Raw genomic sequence first — 23323 nt, 5'->3', positions numbered from 1 at the left:
CATATATCACGTGTCGCATGCCAAAGTGTTTCCGGTTTCATAACTAGCTAGGCACTGACTGGTAGGTGGACACACAGCGGGTAAAGCATCGAGCCCTCTTACCTAAGCAGGTGCCGTTACAGCTAAAATTCAATTTTCTTTTTCAGTTTTTATGACCATCATTCCTGCTACATTGGTTTCTGTTTAGGCAGTTGACTTGGAGAAACTCCATTTCTACATCGTATTAGTTCTACAGTATGCCTAAACGGACAGTAGCAATAGGGAAATAATTAAAATAGGAGGAAGATGCAACTTTATAAAATGTGTCCCAAATCTCCAATTTGCATATTTAAACAATTTTGATTAACATGTAAACACCCAGAAAAAATGTATGTAGTGATGAGGCAACAAACCTAAAAAGCTTTCCATGTCATATCTTAGAAGTTCCAATAGTATAGAAGACTAAACACACACCAATTTTGCATTCCATGTAGCAACTGAGTTGATATATTTGTACCAAATGGTAAACCAAACTAAACTCAAGTTGGCTTTAGAATCAACTTACGAGTACAGGAATTCCTCCCTGGAACTGTATAATGACTACTGTAATGAGGTATTATTGCGGTAAGCAGGAAGTGTAACATGTTTGAATTTTGCTTCAGTTTTAAAGCTAATAACAAAGCAGTCCTTGATATTTAAGAGTTCAAGTGAAATTTTTCTTTTCTATTTTGCAAGCCTTATCACAGTGTTCAGTTGTATCCATCTATTGTGGTTATTGCAGGTCAACTTGCAGTTCTCTTTCTGGTCTGCATTTAGTACAATGTTGCTTTTCTGTTCTGAAATTACTACAGCTTCAACTGATCGACACACTTGGGTATATTTCTTAACTTCTCCTTCCCTACATCTCTAAATACATAATCTTTTTTTGATAAATCACATTTCGGTTTTTGTATTCACATTAGCTTCCATCAAATACTCACCTTTTTTCCCTTCAAGTCACTGTGCACTACCTTAGCTTCATATTCTTTTTCGTATTTCACTGCTCCAGTGATTCACTTTACTTCATTTGCTGTAAGACACAATTTTTGTATTCTTGCCCTTTGAAAGGGAAAGGGTGACATTAAAAGCTGAAGTGCCTAGCTTCAGGTAGCATGCTGTGTTCAACTGTTACACACTTCTCTCTTAAGGTGAACTGTGTCTTGCCACTAAAATAACAGGTATCCCACTGGGTATTTTCTAAATCATAATATAGTTAGCAACTATGAATAGGAACATGTATTTTTCATTCAACTTACCGTAGCAGACCATTTTGCAGCTCGTTCTGGCATGTATTTATGAATTAAAGGACGCCCCAAAAAATGGGATAAAATGTAGCACAGAGTAGCACCAGTAGCAGAGCAGAAGCACACCAGTAGCAGTGCTGCAGGAAATGGAAACAGAAATCCAGACAGTACTGACAGAGATATTGACCCTGGAATTGCAAATGTTTGGAGGCTGTTGGAAAGTAAAGGAATTTATGGTGAAATTTGCACCGTATCCAGCTTGCATAAATATAACACATACAGGCAACTGCATTAGATTTTATTTACTTTTCTTCCTGTATATTGCATTAATCTGAGTGTTACTCCCCACATTTTGAGAACTGTGATAATTCCCACATTTTTCAAAACAATAAATTCAAAATTCACACACTACTCACCTTAAAATGTATTTTTACAGGGTGTATATGTAGACGAGGAAAAAAAAATTCCTGGATTTCCTGGTTAAAAATACATTTTCTCCCAGATGAAAATACACTTTTCCCTGTTAAGTAACAGTATACTTTTCCTCGGAACTGTAAAACTTATCAATCCTTTCACTGGTTGTGGTTTTATAAACCGGAGTGGAATTTCCCGGCACTTTAGAAAACGAAACTTAGGGGGGGAAAAAGCGTTTTGGAAAGATGTCCGATGTGCAGCAACATGTACACTGCATATTTCGTATTACGAAAGTATAAATTCGAATTCCACCACACACCGTGTGTTACTTTCCGAAGGATTGAGATCAAGATTGCGATGCGCTTTTGTAAGCCAGTCGTAGCTCATGTCAAGCGATCTCGCCAACCAATGACAGCGGATATTCAGGGTATAGGTCACGTGATGTAGTCAGCCAATAGCAACATCACTGTTAAGTAGCGTGAGCACACAAATAAGGAAAGGTAATGGTTTAAATTAATATACATAGTGTTGCGAAAAGAAAAGCTTTCACGTAGCCTATAAATTGGCCTCCCAGATTAATAAGCTGCAAGAAAAGCTAATTTCACACATAATGTTGATCGTTTTTGCGCGTGTTACACTTTAAGATACATCATACAAATGTGCCAGTAAAATTTTTAACAACTACATAAATGTCTGACCTTCTGGGCTTGAAAATATTATGAACGGTCGTTCTCAAAAATTTGAATTTTGAATGAGAGTCAAACACACTGTGATTTAAGAATTTCATCAGACATTACCGGACAGAGTTCATCTTGTGTAAAAGGAAATTTACTTTACTTGAAAGTAACGCTTTTCAAACAACCATTCGGAATATTTTCCCACGGCCTGTTAGAAATAGATTCGTTTCAGCAGTTGCGCCAGATGACACGCGTCGCCTCGCTTGCGCAGCTACGATGACGCAGGCAGCCCGTATGTTCGTACGTGTAAAACATTAAAAGATCTTACATTATGTCATAAAAGAAACAAGACATTAGAGGATACTCCAAGAGCATGGGAATTTTGTGAACCCTATTAAAATGCATAATTCGGCTTAAAGTGCACGTTTGTATGTCCAGATTCAGATGTAAATTTTCTTAGAGTATCAGTACTGCATTATCTCATGTTTGGTTCTTTATTATGGCATAATGCCATACGTGCTAGACGATGAAAACGTGAACTTGAAATGTAGCGAACAGTTGAATCTAGGCAATAGTGTGGAATTAAACACTTCATTTCAAATAAATTGACTGCCTCAGCAGAAAAGATTAATAAAAGTCAAATTTCTTTGACGAACAGACAAAGATAACTTCATTGTTCTGTGAGGCGATTAACGACGCTTGACCCTCAGAAAGGTAGAAACAAAATAAAATCTGAAACTAATAATTTATTTTTGCCTTCCTTAATTATGTGACTGTATTTTAATTCACTTGATAGCTTCCGACCACAGAAATCCGTTTTGTTTTCATTTGACGTGAGAGCAATAAACGAAGAGCAAACAGCAAAATCACTTAACGTAAACACGGGCCACGTGGAGACTACCACCTCCCCACTACAACTCAGACTGCTCTGTGCATCAGGTCCGAACCGGGCCAATATTAGATAGTGGCGCTCCCCCTCCCTCGAGCGTTTGAGGTAGGACGCCAAAAATTTAAAAAATCAACTTTTCAAACGTATCTTCATATTGTAGCTCACATCTTTCTGAAGGGTCTGATACATAAAACATATATGATCGAGGGATCGTAAGACATGTTATTTGGTCTTAAGTGTGCCAAGTGCAGCGCCACGCCTCTTCACAGAATTCTTCCATCGCAAGTCTCTGTATTTCGCTCTGTGGAATTCAAAAGTATAATATTTTGTAAAGGGTGCCATCAAACTATATTCAGGCCAGTGGAAATTAAAATGTCCTGTGGTGCCTCTCCTGCTCCCAGCCGGCTGGTTTGACATCCTGCCCCTCTTTAAAAAATCTCGCAATTAGTAGTGTATGGGATTATTTGTTATCAGGAGGACAAGAACAGAAAATTTTCACTCTTTACTGCCTATTAGCTAATAACTTGCTGTTATGTGTGACATAAAATTAAATATAAGATACATAAAACGAGTAAAGACAAGAAACAAGCAAGACAGTACACATTTCTTCAATCCTTAAGTCCTGGATTTTTTCTCTCTCTAATCTTGTCACAGCTTTATATGGCGTACTTTTCTTTCTGGGAAAGAATCTATTACGCCATCAAAGTTTGTCAACGTTTTGCTACATGAAAAAACACAGAAAAGCGTTAATACAAATAGTACCCAAGACTGGTGTGGTTTCTCGATCTGATTACGTGTATTTTGTCACTGTCTGCTAGATAAAATGAAATAGGCCTGCCTAATATTGCAGCAATTGTTAGACACACCAAATAAACGCGACTGTTTTGGCACAAATGGTCATTTTTATAACACGACAGAATATAATTCGCGGAGTACCAATATCAAATGCCTACTAGGGCTACTACAAGCAAAAGGTTCTACGTTAGGAAATAGTTTCACATTTCATTCATACTCTCTAGCTTCTGAAGCATGAGATCAAAAAGTAGTATTACGAAATTTTTATATAAATTTGGAATCGTCATATACTTCCGTAATTTGTGAGAGTCTCCGCTTCTTCTCCTTCCTCGTTCTAACAAACAATCTTGTCATCACTAATTCTGTAACTATTCCTGCCAGTGTCAAAATTTATTCTCTGGTTAACTTCATTAACCCTGCCACAATCACCGGTTTAGTTATCCCGCATTTGTTCTCCGGTTAGGCTTTATTAAGTGTTCCGTGCTACTCCCAGAATACAACAACTTGAGCGGCTGCTAGCCAGGGACTGTATAACGCCCTTGTTAGTGTACCGGTCTGACCAAAAATTTTCTGTCAAAATTTCATTTTCTTGGATACACGGAGAAGACAATACGCAATCTTAGTTGCCTGTTATTCCTGTTGGTCGTTTATTTCCACTCTGGTAGTCTGAATCTATGGAATTCGCTAGTAATTGTAACGCTGATCATTTGTGAACCCAGTCAACCACATAAACAGCGATTGTCATTCACCCTTTCGGCTTTATTCGTTCAGCTCGTATAGACCCATCCCCTTTTGTCTGCAGGAAAGTTTATTTCTAGATGCGACGGGGATTCCCCTGGCAGACACATCACATACACTATGCACGCGTTCAAAAGTCAACTTACGATTCATTCAGAAATCAACTTAGAATTTGATCAAAAATGTTCAAAAACCAACAGGGATGCGTTCAAAATAATATGAGTAATCAATTGACCACCGTGCGTTGGATGCTAGGCGCTTTTTGAAACATGGTCTTTTTCCTCAATAATATGAATTTGGTGTTGGTGCAGTGTGACTGGTAGCTCCATGTGTTCACAGGAACATGAGCAATTGCACGAGCTAATTAGTTCTTCAAGATGTGAACACAGCATTCTCCTGCCACATTTACAGCCATTTCCCTCTCATCATCATAGTAGTATGGACCAATAATTGCAAAAGAAGATTTAGCACACCAAACAGTAACTTTCAAGCTGTGGAGTGGTTTCTCATAGATTTTTTGTGGGTTTGTGTTAGACCAGTAACAGAAATTTGCTTGTTAACATATCCTGACAAATGACAATTGGCTTCGTCACTCATCATCAGTAAGCTGTTAACATGATTCTGGTTTCCATTAATCTACTGCAAAAGTGTCTGGCAAAACTGAAGTTAGTTTCCATAGTACTCCTCCTGTGATGCATGAACATTTGAATCTTGTAGTCATGGAAAAGATCTTTCTGTAAGATTTGTCTAACACTGCAGTCTGAAAGCCTGAGTGCCAGAGAATCACGATGCGCAGAGCGGCGTGGACTTCTTTCAAGGGCCTCTCTCTCTCTGCTGCTATGTTCTCAGTTCAAGGCACTATTTTTCCACTGCCATCTCTCTTGTTTACAGTCAAATCAATGGACTCAAAGTTTTGTACCCAGGTCTTGATGGCATGGGTTGATGGAACAGCATTATTACAATGAATCTCTAACTCTATTCAAATTTCATGCTGAGCGATCACATTACTGTTATCTTCACAGCATAAACAGGCTGCTATCCTGTCCAGTGCTTCATTGTGACTAACATACTTAAAAGTTCTCTACAAGTTGGCAATAGCATCATTCTTCTCACTCCTGCCAAGATGTGGGCCTGCCCTTCATATCAAAAATAAAACAGCAACGAAAGCAAAAAATGGAAGTCAGCATCAATCAAGGCAAAGTACAGTTTCATTTTATAGTGGTTATGGACTGTATTCCATGGGATGGAAAGGGTGTTGTTCTCAAAGATTACCTAACAAAAGATAAAAAAACAACTTGTGAATGACATACAAGACTTATAGATCAACTGGAGGAAAAAGTGTGTGTGTGTGTGTGTGAGAGAGAGAGAGAGAGAGTATTACAATAATACTTATTGCTTTCCATAATTATCCAGAGTTAAAATTGATGTTTATGAAAGATTTATTGACTGTGTCTCTTTGATTAAGAAACAGATTATGTTGAGTTTTTATACATTAGGTTTGTGCCCAAGTTCATAGTGTTTTTCCATAAGTTTAATAAACACAGCAGATACACTTAATAGAGACTTTAGTCATCAATAATATATTCTCCTTCACTTTTTACAACAATCTGCCACTCCTGGGGTAACTTTTCGATTCCACGACTGTAGAAATCATGTCATTTTGAGACGGACTCGTCAAGCCATGTTCGGAGAGAATTTTCATCTGGGAAGGAATTTCCTCATAGGCTGTTCGACAAAGAGCAGATAATGTAAACGTCTGAAGGCATAAGATCAGATGAATAACGTGTGTGCGGAATGACTTCCCATCCCAACACCCATATAGCGTTTTTGCCAGTCTAGCAGAATTTGGGCAGGCATTATCGTGGAGTAGCATCACTTCACAAAATATTCCTGGTCGCTGTTCTTGAATTGTCTCTGCATGATGTCTCAGTTGTTGACAATAAGTCAGCCATGATGGTTACACCTCAGAGAAGCAATTCATAGTACACCACACCGTTGCTGTTCCACCAGATGGGTAACAGTATTTTTTTTGGATGCACAAAGATCTTTGTACAGGGAGTTGCTGCTTTGTTTGGGCTCAACCATTCCTTTCCTTATGTTAACACAGAAGGACCATTTCTTGTCACCAACAATGATTCAAGATAGTAATTGATAATGTGCATGCAGAGATGCACATATGGCTGATTTTCGCTTAGAGTATTTGGTACCCACATACATCTGATTTTTGAACTTTCCCCATTGCTTGCAAATGTCACATGATGATAGAATGATCACAGTTAATCACATCTGTGAGTTCTCGAGTACACTGATGTGGAACACTGTGGATTAATGCAGTTAAATGAAGGTCTTCCTGAATGTGGAAAGTCACTAATGTCAAAACAATCCTCTTTAAAACAAGAAAATGATTTTCTCACTGTGCTCTGTCCAGTGGCATTATCACCACAAACAGCACAAATGTTTCTGACTGCCTACACTGCTGTCACACCTCTACTAAACTCAAACAGAACAATATGTCTGAGATATTCTGATTCTTTCACTTGGCACTTCATTTTCTAATGTTCATAGTTCCATTCACTATCTCCGAATGACAAAATGACTATATATAAACTCAAACAACAACAGTAAACTATAAACAAAAAATGACAATTGATAAATAAACCAATTGCAACTGGAGTACCAACATAAAAAAAACCTACGAACTTATATCTTTGTAGGTATGTAAACTTTGTGTATCTCTGTAACTGTCAATAAGTAGTTAGAGTCAGATCGTGCAATGATTGAGTAAATCTGTCTGTTGTGGTTCTATGGAGCGAGAACATTTAGTCTGTGAACTGAAAATTTTGTAAAGCTACATGCGTGTTTCCTGGTGTAAAGACAAGTTTGATGTGAAGAAAGAAATCGGCATCACATTATTATTTCAATGTACATATTTCTAAGTTACAGGTCAACTACAGGGTGTGGTAGATAAGTAATGAGACTCAGTCTAGAAAAACAAATTTATTGATCCAATTTGTACAAAACGTTAATATTCTTCAAAGTACTCGCCTTGGGCGTCGACACAACGTTGCCAGCGCGTTTTCCAAGCTTCATAGGCCCCATTGTAGTCCGTTTGAGTTATCCCAGTTAGTGCCTTCGTGACAGCACGTTGGATGTTCGGAATATCGTCGAAACGATGACCCTTCAGGCATCTTTTGACCTTCAGAAATATCTTCAGCCACGGGGATGCCGGTGTGTGCCACTCCGAGCTCTGGGCTTTCGTCTCCGGGTCGTACTGGAATGTCCACGATTCGTCGCCTGTTACTACGTTGTCTAAAAAGTGTGGATTATTTTCCAAATCATTCAACATCTCACGGCAAACGTCCACTCGTTGTTGCTTTTGTTCGGCGGTGAGCACTCGGGGAACCAATTTTGCGCAAACTTTCCTCATCATCAAATCTTGCGTAACAATTTGGTGAACCATAAATTTATTCACGGAGACCTCATCGGCGATCATTTTGAGCCTTAAACGACGGTCGAAGTCCAGGAGTTCTTTCACTTTGGCCACCGTTTCATCCACACGACTCGTTGAAGGGCGTCTAGATCGTTCCATGTCTTCAACGGATTCCCTCCAGTTTTTAAATTCATTAAACCACCGGAACACTTGAGCTCTTGATAGGGAGTCTTCTTTGTAGGCCTCCGTAATCATAGCAAAAGTTTCCGAAGCAGTTTTGCCCAAGCGAAAGCAAAATTTGATTGCATACCGCTGTTCTATCGAGCGATCCATCTTCAGCGTTTTCACAAGTGTCACGGGCACACAAACAACGTAATACGCGAAGCTCGACCCTCACTGCACCAGAGCTCTGACGCGACTGCGAACCGGTTCTATTGTTAGCTCAGATCCCCCACCACGTGACGTACAGGTGGAGACCGCCCTGCGAGCGACTGGGGCGCCGCGCGGCGGCCAGTCTCATTACTTATCTACCACACCCTGTATGTCTCACAGGAAGGAGAAGCTACTATCTAGAAAAACAGCAAAATAACAATTACGATGACCGTGATGTTAAGTACAAATAATAAACTTTGATTATTCCACCTGCTTCTTGGTCATACTAACATGTATTTAATTATGCAAAAGCATGCGAGGTCTGTAGTTTGCAAAGCTTGGTCATTTCTTTATTACTACGATTATTGTAGTTAACAGAGCAAGGCTTGGTTTAGAAAGCTGGACCATAATAAATGTATTTTCAAAATAAAAATTCAATCTTTCGGTGAGAGACCAAGAGTTTTTGACCTTGTCCTCAAACATCTGTCAATACTAAGACACTACTTCTTGAAACTAATTTCCATAATACAAAAGCAATATTGAAAAGGATACAAAAGGTAAGTCGCAAAAACAGCACCTAGCACTTCAATAAAGTATCGGTCCTTGTATTTATCTAGCACCCGACCTAATTGTTTTGCATCTTCTATATCCCTTGGTAATTTAATATGAGGTTTCTCGTGCCTGAAAAAGAAAATACAAATCCAAAATATTACATAAGTAACTTAAGACACTCAATTCAAACATTATTGTTTGTGTAAATACTGAATACTGAAAATATGACAAGGAATATCAACTGTTTACAGACATAAGACCAGTCAAAATAAACTATATTTTTACTAGAGTTTCACTGAGAATATTGTGATGCAGTATTTATGAGACCAAACTGAATGGATAATACATAATTGAAAAGTAGATGTAAAAGGCCAATTTAGCTTAGTATAATTACCTGAACACATCAGTGAGTTTATCTGATGATAGTGAAAGAAGGAGAAGGGGAGGGAGGGAGGGAGGGAGGGAGGGAGGGAGGGAGGGAGGGAGGAATCTCAGTTGCCAACAGTGCAGGTATTCTTGGATGCAGGACTTCACACATGATCAAATGGGGTCCTTGATACATCTATCATTTTTCATTGGTGAACAATACAGGAACCTACTGTCCAATCATGCAGATCTGTTTGTCCACCTACAGAAGCCTAAAAGCAATCAGTACAAATTCAGCAAGATAACTGCTCTTGAATTGCATCAAAATTATTTAATGAACATTTAATGGACATGAGTGTGCATGTGTGCCACACTCCCCTCTCCCCCACACCTCTTTCCTAGTTTACCTGAGCTCATTCCCACTGAGAAAATCAGGGATGTCAGAGTGAAATGAGTGCACCTCGAACAAAGCTCCATCCAGTCTCTGCAAGTCATAGATCAACTTGACTTCCCAAAACTTTCAGTGTTCCATGAACTCCGTGATGCCATCCAAATGAAAGATGTGGGGGGGAGGGTGGAGAATTGCCATGTGATGATAACTAGGTAAATATACTAATTGTCCATGACTGTATAAGGTACTCCAGGCAATTCATAATACTAATATCCAGTGGGGAAAGGAAGAGCATCACTGCACTTCACACTGTGTTCTAATCTGTTTCTTTGAATACACCCGCCTCCATAGCTGAGTGGTCAACGTGCCAGACCGTCATGTGGGGGGGACCTGGATTCAGTTCCCAGAACGGCCAGGGATTTTTCTTGGTGGGAAGACTGGGGTGCTCATGAGATCAACTGAGGAGCTACCTGACTGAGAGATAGCAGCTCTAAGGTTGGAATGTCAACAATGGCTAGGAGTGGTCTTCCACACTTCATCTGATAACGAATGACTGAGCATGTCATAACAGTTTATCAACTACTGTGTTGTCTTCTGGGTGTGATCACAGGATTTCCTTTTCTTTTGTCTTCAAATACAGATTCCCAGAATTCTAATAAAGTTGTCCCATGTGTGGTAAACGATATTTTTTGTACAACATATTTTTTGTGTTCTTGTGCTGTGCAAACACATCCACCACAAAACTCTCAACTCCTCTTTCAATGTCTGCAGTAATTTAGAATTCATATAAATATCAGACAAAGTAGAATACCCTGCTGACATGCAACAGAATGATACAGTGTTTACTGCACTGCAAAATCTTTAGAACTTTTGAGATTATGGCCAACATTTTATCAAATACATTGTGCATTGACTGAGTACTTTCCCATCAGGATTTGAAAAAAAACTGCTTCAACCCACAATTACACAACACATTCTCTGACTGGTGCTCCCTAAGTGGCTAACCCATGAGCTCAAAAAGATTTAAGACTTCATTAATGAAGAAACAGAGAAAAGTTAAGAAGGTGATTTTAAGGCTTCAGTCATTCTACAAAATCTGCCCCCACTTGATTACAACACACACATCATTCATAAAACCATGTAAAGCTGTCATAAAAGCCCTCCTTTGGGATGCTCTTCAACTGGTGCATCACAATTGCACCATCTTCTGTATTGGTGAACCATCAGAGACCCTTTTTGCAGTGTTGTTTAGTGGTAGGTTTGGATTTATAACATCAAGTATCACCACTGGTAATGATATTTTTCCCAGAAAAGAACCGTCCATCGTTTTCATTTAAGTCCGTCGCAGCAGGCATACAAATGTAATTATTTTTGTTTGGGACTCAGAGTGTGTGGGACAAACTTTGTACACACTTTTCTCTTCTCCAAAACATTCTGGAAAATGTCTTGACCACTCCATTTAGAGATCTGCAGTTGGAGATGACAGTTCTGTTCAAGAAGATGGTGACTGCAGTAACTTTGCGAGAGGAAGTAGCTGTGTGGACACAATTTTGGAAGCTCCTAGCATCGATGGTCTACCTTGGAGAAGCACGAAGTCCTCAGACAATATATAACTCTGACAATAGTTTTGACTCGATTGACACAAATGAAATGCCAATCTGATTCATTTGTTCTTTGGATAGACCTGTATGTAGAGGTTTCATGTTGGACATTCTAATTTAAAGTTTGGTGTTACCTACTGAGCACTGTGTATGTCTGTGGACAATATACAGATCATACACATACAAAAGGTGTATATATATTATTCAATAGAAACAGAAGTTGCAGTATTACGTTTCCTTACATCGACAATCAAGCTAGGCAACAGTTTAGCAAATAAGAGGTAAAGAACAAAATTAAATCTTCACTAAATAACTCAACTCCAACCCAACCAGAAACTCACACCTTTGGCTTTCCGTTACTAAGGCAGGACTCCATCAATATTGTCAAAAAATTTACTGTAATTGTAAAGTACAATTTTGTCGTACACAGAATCAAGGTCTTTGGCAAGATGACAGGATAATTTTTCTTGCCAGTACTTCATTTGTTAGGTATTGTCTGGCCTTTTCTGTGGAGACTCCTTTGCAAAAGGCAAACTGAGAGGCAGTTAACAAGTACTGCCCAGAAAAATGGGTCAGTATTCTGCCATAGATAACTTTCTAAAAAAACAAACTTTATAAAAGCCTAAGAGGAGTGAATGGATCTGATATTAAGAGGTGCTTGGCTCAACCCCAATTCTATACATTTCATTACAGTGTACTTCCATCTGGTAGAAAATACACTGAGTCAATGACTGATTGGTACAGTTTCAATCAAATACCTTTGTGACTGACAGATTGGAGTTGTACGAGTGTGGAAGTGGGATGAGGATTATTTTTTTTGGGGGGGGGTGGGGGGGGGTGGAGGGGCAGTGTTACCAGAATGCAGTCCAGCTATACTTGACAAGGCCCTGCAAGGGCCTAAAACAGGCAACACAGTGAGCATGTGGCACTGTAAAAATTATAATTGTCAGCCAACTCTCCCTTACCACCCGGCCTGCTGGAACGTCGGTCACAATATTTTTTTACTGAAATGATGTGAAAACATTGAGTAGTCTTATCAAATAAGTCCAATGTTTTAATATTCCATGAAAACAATGTAGGCACCAGAATTTTCTCTTTTCAGTCAACATGATACATTTTCTAATCAGAGAGGTTGTGTATTTTTGAAACTGACGTCTGCTGGATCTGCATGTAATGACTCCTGAGGTAAACCTACTATGTCTGTATCTAGTTGTCCGTTAGTGGGTAAAATGACTGCTGCAATAGTTGAGGAAGTAATCACAGAATTTGATGGCCAATGAATTGAATATTTCACTAACACAATTATTTTCTGAGAACTAAATTTCATTCACATCACTATTTTTGCTTGTTTTTTGTTTAATAATATTCCAAATTGGTTTTGTCTTTGTTCCTGCAATTTTTCCTGCACAGTACACATGTTTTGATTTTTTATCTTTCATTGTTAACATTTGACCATCATTATCAGACAAAGCACTGACTATTTCTTTTACATCCACATCAATCAAAGCAGTTGGGTCCAAAAATAGTCATTGTTGTACTACATACTTCAATCCTCACAGGCAATTTTACAGAGGTAAATAATCCAGTGATTTAGTTGTTCCCAAACAGTACTATCTGGCAGAAAGTCAAACTCCACAAATCCTAAATAAGTCTGTGTAACCTTGTTAAAACTTTTCTAGCTGTTTTATGAAGTTTATGATATTTCCTGCCAGCAACCTGTAAACTGCTAGTACTAAAAGTTTGTGTGTGTCTCCTGATCCACTGCTGTGGTAGAGCATCAAAGAGCTTTCCAACACAATATGTATTACCCAGAAGGGCCTGGGACATAACTCAACTGTTTGTATATTTGCCCACTTCTTGTCTGCTACTGGTTATACAGTAGCACATGACCTTATATCCATCAAGACGTACATTTGATTTCCACGATTTATGTTCTGATAAAAACAATACATCCGCTGACATTCCAACTGCCCTTTCATTTTCCTGTATGGATATGAGGATTCTGACGTTTTTATGGAAGATACTAAATAAGTGGTCTTTAATAGTCATGGTTCTGTTCGAGCTGCAGCACTGTTTTGCTAGTGGCTCTAAAGTGTTACTATACTTATTCTGCAGCTCTATCTTTGGATGCAACACATTTGATTACTGGGATAGGATAAATACTGCTTTGATCAGACTGTCTGCTTCCAGTAATTAGTCATAGAAGCAGTCTCTTATCAAATTTAGATTCAAGTCACATCATTTATAATCCAACTGAGTGAGAGACAATGTATCAATGAACCGTATGTGTGAAGGGCACTCTTCCCTGTGTGATTCTACAAGTTCTGCATTAACATATCCCAAAGAACACTTTAGCTAGGGCTTACCATAACAATGAAAGAGTAGTATCTTTAGACCAGTGTGAGCACCATTTTCAGTGAAGTTCTTGTTGTTAAACTCAATTATATTACTGAGATCGCGATCCAAATGCTGCTTGCACCCCTACTATTATTAATGATCTTCTTCACCAAGCTCCTTCCATAAAATGACTAACTCACAGCAGACATTACAGGGTACCGCACTATGCTTCGAAATACTAGTTACCTAGTTATTCTCTTCTAAAGAGATATGTAACAATTCTACATTTGTTTCAATGACTACTACTTAACATTTAAACTTTCCTTTACACATGAAGCTTACGCCTCATGCCCTGAAATATCAGGCTGCTTCTGAACTATTTTGAGTTGTCTGTCTGCTGTTTTCCACAGCCTCTAAAGCACTGAAACTGCTGGAGATGTCTAGACTTTAGTGATCACACTTGAGTGTCTCCAGGATCTTTTCACTGATTTTAAGGGCTTCATTGCAATCCAATCTACTGAACTAGCTGAAATTATGATCACTCCTTTCTTATTTCCTTAATTTCACTTTATTAGCTGGATTTGGTGCCTTTTCATTGTTTTGTAGCACAGATGTGTGCTCAAATTGTTTCTTTGATACACGCATTTATGTAATTGTACAACATTGATGATACAAGTTAAGTTTTATATTTGGATTTTATCTTCCTTACTGTACGTAACACGCAGTTGTTGGCATTCCTGCTACTAGGCGTGTATAGTTATCACTTTTTCATCACTGTCATGTATAATGTGCTTTGAAAATGAAGCATATGTTTATCCTCATTTCTTAACTTGTGAACAAAGAATTATGTTTAATGCATTCTAGCCGTGAGGTATACATTATCAGCATAAACTCGTAATGTAATACAGCCCTTAACAATGTCTTTGCTATAACATTCGAACAGCTGTTTTGTACTTGAGTCTGGATGTAAACATACCCAAAGAATATGTTTGACGCCAGTGCATTAAATAATGTGGATTCTTGGTGATTTGTTGTTCAATGCGTACTTAAGTTATATTGTGAATGGTTCTCCCACACCCATTATAAGCATTCTATCCCTAGTTGGTACAGATTATGTTTGTGGTTGTAAGTGGCGCCACAGGTGGACTGGTGGATTGGTCTGCATGTTCATCCGTTGTGACATGTTACACAGAGGTTATCCAAATTTAAGTACTAGTCTCTTTAATATTCATTACATTTTTATTCTGCCTCTGTTTTGGTGCGTTTATAGGTTGCATGATGACGACTAGAAAGTCTAAACTACCAAATAGCAAATAAATTTGAAAATTATACAACCCATAATTGACAATGTTTTCATTTAAAATAATAAAATTAGTTGCTCTTTTTTCAGTGCTGTGTTGCAATAACTACAGTAGTGGCCAGCATCTGTTGTAGCAAAGATTGTGTTAAAAAATTCCAATCATGTAACCAAGATCATGTTCACATGACTGGAAAGGGCAGTTCATTAGCTGTAAAGAGTAGATTACTGAAGATTATTCAACAGGTGAAGATGTTTACTGACAGATAGTTTTGTGTATAACCCCTACACAGCCATGATGCACTATTATATAGTACCAATAGCTATGTGCAAAGCAAGTTACAGAAGTAGTAATTACATAAAAAATACTAATGTTTTCACAAATACAAAAGTTAGCCTTTGTTAGACTATATGGCTGTGATGTATTTCTTTATAGTAATACATGTTATTTCTTACATATGAGTAAACTAACAGTGCTATAGCTGCAAATGCAATTTGAAAATTGACACAATGAAACTGACAACAGTAGCATCTAAACTATTAACCTATTATCTGAGCAGCAAGTTAAGTAATAAAACTCCTTTTCTATCAATGAGAATCAGAGCTAAGAACCACAATCAATTGCTGCGTTCAAACTTCATGGCATGCAGAACCTCCTTGCACTAGTTATCAAACATGGGCACCACTGCTTCTTGAATTAGATATAGTAAAAAACAATTTGAAGTACAGTCAGTTCAACTGTCTACTCAGTACATAAGCTAACAAGAAAATATCTCAGTCCAAATGCCTGGCTTAGGCTATGATAATTTTTTTTTCCTTTCCGCTCTTAGAAACAGTTTTTTCTATGGCATCTGTCATCACAAGATGAGAGTGGTCATCAGACACAGACACAACAAATAAATTGATAAATAAATAAAATACACAGAACAAAACTTTCATTCTGCAGCAGAGTTTGCATTGTTATGAAACTTTCTGGTGGACTAAAATTGTGTGCCCGACCAGTATTTGAACTTGGATCGTTGCCTATCATGTGCAATGCTCTTACTAACTGACCTATCCAATCATGATGCACCTATTTCTCCACCATATACTTTCTCCCTGGAATGCTAGTGAGAAACGTGATTTATTCATCTTTCACATACAATTTTGAAATCATTTGATTTGATGTATGGGAGACATGTCAAGTTTTACAATAAGAAAATTTTAGGGGAAATACATTTATGAGATTCAGCTACATACGTACTTATAACTGTTTTCAGTGTGACCCTTTTGTTCAAACTGTGAAAGTGTCCTCAATAAATTCTTCAACAGAATAACAGAAGAGTTGAAGGGGAAGGAAGAGGGGTGAAGGAAAAGAACTGGATCGGTTTACAGAAAGGGGTAAAGTTCAGGAAAGTCACCCAGAACCCCGGGTCAGGGGAGACTTACCGGACATGATAAGAAGGAAAGCCTGTACAAGTTAAATCCTTTTGTGTGCTTGTTTCCCTGCTGCTGCTTGGTGAGTAGGTTTTTTATCAATCCATTTATATTATATTATAAATAATTGATTATTTTCATTGCAATAGAATAATAGCAACTTTTCACAACAAGGAAAAAGGCATGGGAAGAGTTTACAAAAAACTTGAAGATGTGAAGAGTAATAAGAAAATGTTCTATAAAATGAAAAATGAAAAGAAGGCTTCTGAAGTACCAGTAAAGATGGAAACAGAGGATGGCACTGTGATAGAAAATCCACAGAATATAAAATATCTCTGGAAAGAACATTTTAAGAAACTTAACACTTTGGGTCCTGAGCCACTGCACGCGGGTGTCTACCATAAAGACTGGCTGATTTTAATGTATTTTAAACTACTACAACCCATGAAAGGTTTCAGTTATAGCAATAAAATTACTCTTATTGAAAAACCTATACTTTCTTGTTTAAAACCATATATAATACTTTTCTCTTGAATTAATACATACTTTTGACAAGCATTATTATTATAACATTGTTTTTGAAAAAAGGAAAAATTGGTCAAAGATATATTCACTGTATTTTTTAGAAGGAAATTTTGTTTATTTCACACAAAAATTGTAATCATGATGGATACAGTATGTTTTATCTACAGTAACCTCCTGTAACTATTTTAGGATGCAATTTTGCTCTTTGTGTGGTAAATTTTGAAGCACAGCATTTTGCACAATGCTACTTTACATTCACTACACTGGTAGCTTGTCTTTTCGCCACACTTTTCCAGTCAGTTTTTTCCCTCTCAGAGAACACACTACACACTGTTTTTGTTTCTGTTTCTTACCTACTTCTGTCTCAATCTTTTCCAGGAAAAGATTTCCAGTTGATAAGTCTTGAGAGTCCAGATGGATCAGGTCGGGGTTCAAGTTCTTTGCTTTGTGCAAGATCTGCACAGATAACTGTCATGAAGTGAGATGTTGTGAGGTGTTTTCCAATAACCTTATTGTATAATATGCAGGAATTTACAATCGCCATTAGTATAACATGGAATGCCAACTTTCTTCACCACTCCACAGTTCGATGTTAAAATGCGCTGTATGACAATCGCTGATCTGATAAGTCAACACCAAACTTGTTTTTATTGTAGTCCACTACACAGGCTGGCTTTGACTTCTCTCTCCCTCTCTGATCACTGAAAGTGACCATCTCAGCAGTGTGCCTTGTACTTATCACATGCACATTTCTTTTGTCCTTCCAACACAGTGCTAACATATTTCCTTTACGCCTGAAAATAAGTTCACCTCGCTGAAGGTTCGGATCATTTATAGCACGAGGCAATCCCTGCCGAGATTTTCTTGTTGTTCCCACAAGAGTAGTTTTTGTAGCTTCCAGTTCTGAAGCAAGTATTGGACTTGTGTAGAATCTGTCCGTAAACAAAGTGTAGCCTTTTCCTAACAGATTTGCAAGCAATGTCTTTACCAGAGTCACTGTGTCAGACCTTTCACCCGCGTAAACAGAGAAATTCCAGATGTACCTTGTGTCAGATTTGGATAACATGTACAGTTTCATATCGTATTTATTTGCTTTTTGTGGCATGTACTGTTTGAAATATACACGACCTCTAAATTTACAGATGCCTTCATCCATTGTAATTTTTTGAGATGGTGTATATGCACGCTGGAAATTAGCACACACATTATCTAGGAGGGGTCTCACCTTGTGCAGTGGGCCATAGCCAGTTTCTCCTTTCCTCTTAGCTAAGGAATTATCACTAATGTGGAAGTTTCTCAAAATAGAGAGAAATCTGTCACGGCTCAAGATGTTTGGACAGAAATTACACAACACAATAGGGTTCTTGGACCAGTGCTCTCGTATATGTGGCCTCACACTTACACACATATGGACTACAATTGCCAGAAACTTCCTTATTTCCATAAGTGTACCTCCTTTCCACTTTGATAATGAGCAGGTGGGTGAAAGGGAATTTGTGCTTCATAATTTCCTGATGCATTGTTGAGCATACAGATTAGTTTGTTCCTTTATATGTTTCATAATATCGTCTGTCAGGTTCTCTAAATTTACTAACAGGGTTTTGTGAGAACTACAATGTATTTCTTCCAAGGATCAACATTCAAATTCTGTACGCATTTATTATCCCAGCGGCATGTCTCTCAATTCATTCGATGTCTGCTACACTGCCTACTTGATAAGAACGTAAAACACTGAATCAATATCCTAGAATTGGCCACACTCATTTCTTGTATATAATTCCCTTTGCAGATGCATTGCACTTTCCCAGAAGGCTTTCAACAAAGCTCTGATTACCACTCACTACCCTGAACACCGATATTACACGATAATTCCATTTCGTATCTTATCATTTCTTAGTGTTACCCCTAAATATTCTTATGATCTGACATGCTCAAGATGTTCATCACTAAACCTGTAACCACATACTTATACTGTTCTTTCTCTTTGTTTTCTAAATCTTTCAGCAGTTCCTTAGAATTGTCCAACAACAACTGTTTCGTTTACACAACAGCACTGTCAATGAACATTCTTTTTGTGCTGCTGTGACAAATCGTTTATGTATACTGAAAAATTAGAGGTTCTTTTACACTTCCTTGGGGAACACATGATGTTTCTATTTTTTCTATGGAACACTCACCAACTAGTCTAATACACTCCTGGAAATTGAAATAAGAACACCGTGAATTCATTGTCCCAGGAAGGGGAAACTTTATTGACACATTCCTGGGGTCAGATACATCACATGATCACACTGACAGAACCACAGGCACATAGACACAGGCAACAGAGCATGCACAATGTCGGTACTAGTACAGTGTATATCCACCTTTCGCAGCAATGCAGGCTGCTATTCTCCCATGGAGACGATCGTAGAGATGCTGGATGTAGTCCTGTGGAACGGCTTGCCATGCCATTTCCACCTGGCGCCTCAGTTGGACCAGCGTTCGTGCTGGACGTGCAGACCGCGTGAGACGACGCTTCATCCAGTCCCAAACATGCTCAATGGGGGACAGATCCGGAGATCTTGCTGGCCAGGGTAGTTGACTTACACCTTCTAGAGCACGTTGGGTGGCACGGGATACATGCGGACGTGCATTGTCCTGTTGGAACAGCAAGTTCCCTTGCCGGTCTAGGAATGGTAGAACGAAGGGTTCGATGACGGTTTGGATGTACCGTGCACTATTCAGTGTCCCCTCGACGATCACCAGTGGTGTACGGCCAGTGTAGGAGATCGCTCCCCACACCATGATGCCGGGTGTTGGCCCTGTGTGCCTCGGTCGTATGCAGTCCTGATTGTGGCGCTCACCTGCACGGCGCCAAACACGCATACGACCATTATTGGCACCAAGGCAGAAGCGACTCTCATCGCTGAAGACGACACGTCTCCATTCGTCCCTCCATTCACGCCTGTCGCGACACCACTGGAGGCGGGCTGCACGATGTTGGGGCGTGAGCGGAAGACGGCCTAACAGTGTGCGGGACCGTAGCCCAGCTTCATGGAGACGGTTGCGAATGGTCCTCGCCGATACCCCAGGAGCAACAGTGTCCCTAATTTGCTGGGAAGTGGCGGTGCGGTCCCCTACGGCACTGCGTAGGATCCTACGGTCTTGGCGTGCATCCGTGTGTCGCTGCGGTCCGGTCCCAGGTCGACGGGCACGTGCACCTTCCGCCGACCACTGGCGACAACATCGATGTACTGTGGAGACCTCACGCCCCACGTGTTGAGCAATTCGGCGGTACGTCCACCCGGCCTCCCGCATGCCCACTATACGCCCTCGCTCAAAGTCCGTCAACTGCACATACGGTTCACGTCCACGCTGTCGCGGCATGCTACCAGTGTTAAAGACTGCGATGGAGCTCCGTATGCCACGGCAAACTGGCTGACACTGACGGCGGCGGTGCACAAATGCTGCGCAGCTAGCGCCATTCGACGGCCAACACCGCGGTTCCTGGTGTGTCCGCTGTGCCGTGCGTGTGATCATTGCTTGTACAGCCCTCTCACAGTGTCCGGAGCAAGTATGGTGGGTCTGACACACCGGTGTCAATGTGTTCTTTTTTCCATTTCCAGGAGTGTATATTGATTATGTTAGCCAAATAATGCTCAAGACAATCAAGTTATGGGAAGATACTCCAGCGTGATTGCACCTTGGTTAGCATACAATGTGTAACAGAAATCTAAAAAAACAGAATCTGTGTGTTCACTTGCAACTACTGTTTGCAAGAGAGTAACCAAAGTCACGTATTATGAAATATTATCTGAAAAAAGTTGCACAAATATTCAGTCGCCTCTTCACAGACTTTCAAAGTGGTGCAAAGATTGGCAACTTGCTTTAAATGTAAAAAAAGGAAGTAATATCCAATTACTACAAAGACATACAAATAGAACTGGTCAACTCATAAAAATACCTGGGTGAAACAACTTGTAGAGATATGAAATAGAATGATAATCCAGGCTGTCATATGTAAGGTAGATGTAGACTTCAGTTCACTTGCTGGTTAATGCAGAAATGCAGCCACTCTACAAATATGTTTGCTTATAAATTACTTGCGCATCCCATCTTAGAATACTGTCCATGTATGTTGGACCCATATCAAATAGGACCAACTAGATATACTTAACGAATACAAAGAGGGGTGGGGCAAATAGTCAAGAGGTTTGTTTGCTTACCTGTACTGCATCACAGTAATGCTGTCTTTAAGACACATGGAAATGATCTACTGAAAGTTTGCTTATAAAATTTCAAGAACAAGTTTTCACTGCAGAATCTAGATAGGCCTACATTATTTAGCCCCTTACATATCACTGCCACAAGGATTGTGATGACAAAATCAGACTAATCACTGTATGCACGGAGGGATTTAGGCAGTCATTCTAGCTATGCTCCACACTCAAGTGGAACAATATGAAACCCTATGGGTCATTCCATGACAAGTGTCCAGGTCATTCCATGTCAAGTCACCCAGGCCTTGACACCAACCATGTCAGATTTTGATGAAATTTGGTACAATTACTTCTTTTATCATCCCGAAAGCACTTGTAAATTTGTTTTTGCTCTATCTCTTATAGGTTTTTTTTTATAAATTTTTAGAATTTTTAGATTTGGCGTTGTTTCAGCAGTCGGAAATCTTAACTTAAACGTGTCCTCACAACTAAAAAAAATTGTATATTAAAGAATACTCAAGATATCAGTATGAAATTTTGGAATAAGTTTGTGTATTATATCTAAATGTTAAAAAAAATTACCATAAAGATATATTAAAATCTTCCAAATGAAAAAAATTTATAATTTTTTTTTTTTTTTAAGCTAACGGATGTTTAGTTTTACAAAAACTGCAATATCTAGAGTCTCAGACCTGATAGAAAGCTCAAATTTGTTTTAAAATACTCTTAATTGTATAGGCTACTAGATAAAAGAAAAATTATGTTGGCTTTTTAACCTGTTTAATAGTTATCTAATTTTTAAAATAATATTAATTATATTTTAAAAATAAAAAGTACTAAGTGACAGACACCGAAAAAAAGTTTTTGCCTTCTTGGAGTAACAATGTACGCTTGGATTTTGTTTTGTTACTCCTGTGTTTTTAAGTAAAAAATTATTACAGTGTTAGATAGTGCTTGGATAGTATTTTATGAAGTTTATTCGATCTTTCAATAAGTACGGTTACTTAGTTTACAGAGATTCTTTTCCAATATCCTATAAAAGTAACCAGAACAGTAATCAGACCAAAAGTGAAATCAGTATGTCAGATATTCAAACCTGTAGCATAGGGTTACGAGTTGTGGCTAGAAAAAAACCGGACTAGTACTGGTGAAACAATAAAACGAATGCAATAAGGCTGAAAGTCGCGTGGCCTGTCACGTGACTCTCGCTCCGCCTACTGCTCGAGTTTCATCTGCCTCCTGCACTCAGTCTGCCCGTGGCGTCTGTTTTAAGTAGTTGACGTTTTGTCTGTGCGTCGGAAAATGTTGAGTGTACAGAAAGAACAGCGTGTTAACATCAAATTTGGTTTCAAACTAGGAAAATCTGCAAGTGAAACGTTTGTAATGTTACAACAAGTGTACGGCGATGATTGTTTATTGCGAACACAAGTGTTTGAGTGGTTTAAATGATTTAAAGATGGCCGCGAAGACACCAGTGATGACACTCGCACTGGCAGACCATTGTCAGCAAAAACTGATGCAAACATTGAAAAAATCGGTAAACTTGTTCGACAAGATCGCCGTTTAACAATCAGAGCAGTGTCTGAGTTAACAGGAGTTGACAAGGAAAGTGTTAGGCAGATTCTTCATGAAAGTTTCAACATGAACAAAGTGTGTTCAAAAATGGTTCCAAAGTGTCTCACAATTGAACAGAAGGAACGCCGAAGAATGATTTGTTCTGACATCCTGGAAACTCCTGTTAACTCAGACACTGCTCTGATTGTTAAACGGCGATCTTGTCGAACAAGTTTACCGATTTTTTCAATGTTTGCATCAGTTTTTGCTGACAATGGTCTGCCAGTGCGAGTGTCATCACTGGTGTCTTCGCGGCCATCTTTAAATCGTTTAAACCACTCAAACACTTGTGTTCGCAATAAACAATCATCGCCGTACACTTGTTGTAACATTACAAACGTTTCACTTGCAGATTTTCCTAGTTTGAAACCAAATTTGATGTTAACACGCTGTTCTTTCTGTACACTCAACATTTTCCGACGCACAGACAAAACGTCAACTACTT

The 23323-nt window shown here is 38.9% G+C and overlaps 1 protein-coding gene across 1 annotated transcript in view; it reads right to left on the bottom strand.

Annotated features, from left to right (window-relative positions):
- LOC126251620 (transmembrane protein 41B-like) overlaps positions 1–23323 on the bottom strand; it is a 50818-nt gene that overhangs the window by 22034 nt on the left and 5461 nt on the right. The window contains exons 3-4 of the mRNA XM_049952162.1: positions 9130–9258; positions 1275–1473 (exon numbers count right to left, since the gene is read on the bottom strand). Coding sequence (XP_049808119.1) covers positions 1275–1473; positions 9130–9258 — 328 coding nt within the window. The remainder of the gene's footprint in view (positions 1–1274; positions 1474–9129; positions 9259–23323) is intronic.

Source organism: Schistocerca nitens, chromosome 4 (genome assembly GCF_023898315.1).
Source record: "Schistocerca nitens isolate TAMUIC-IGC-003100 chromosome 4, iqSchNite1.1, whole genome shotgun sequence".
Taxonomy (NCBI): Eukaryota; Metazoa; Arthropoda; class Insecta; order Orthoptera; family Acrididae; genus Schistocerca; species Schistocerca nitens.
This window is presented reverse-complemented; position numbering and strand designations above follow the sequence as displayed.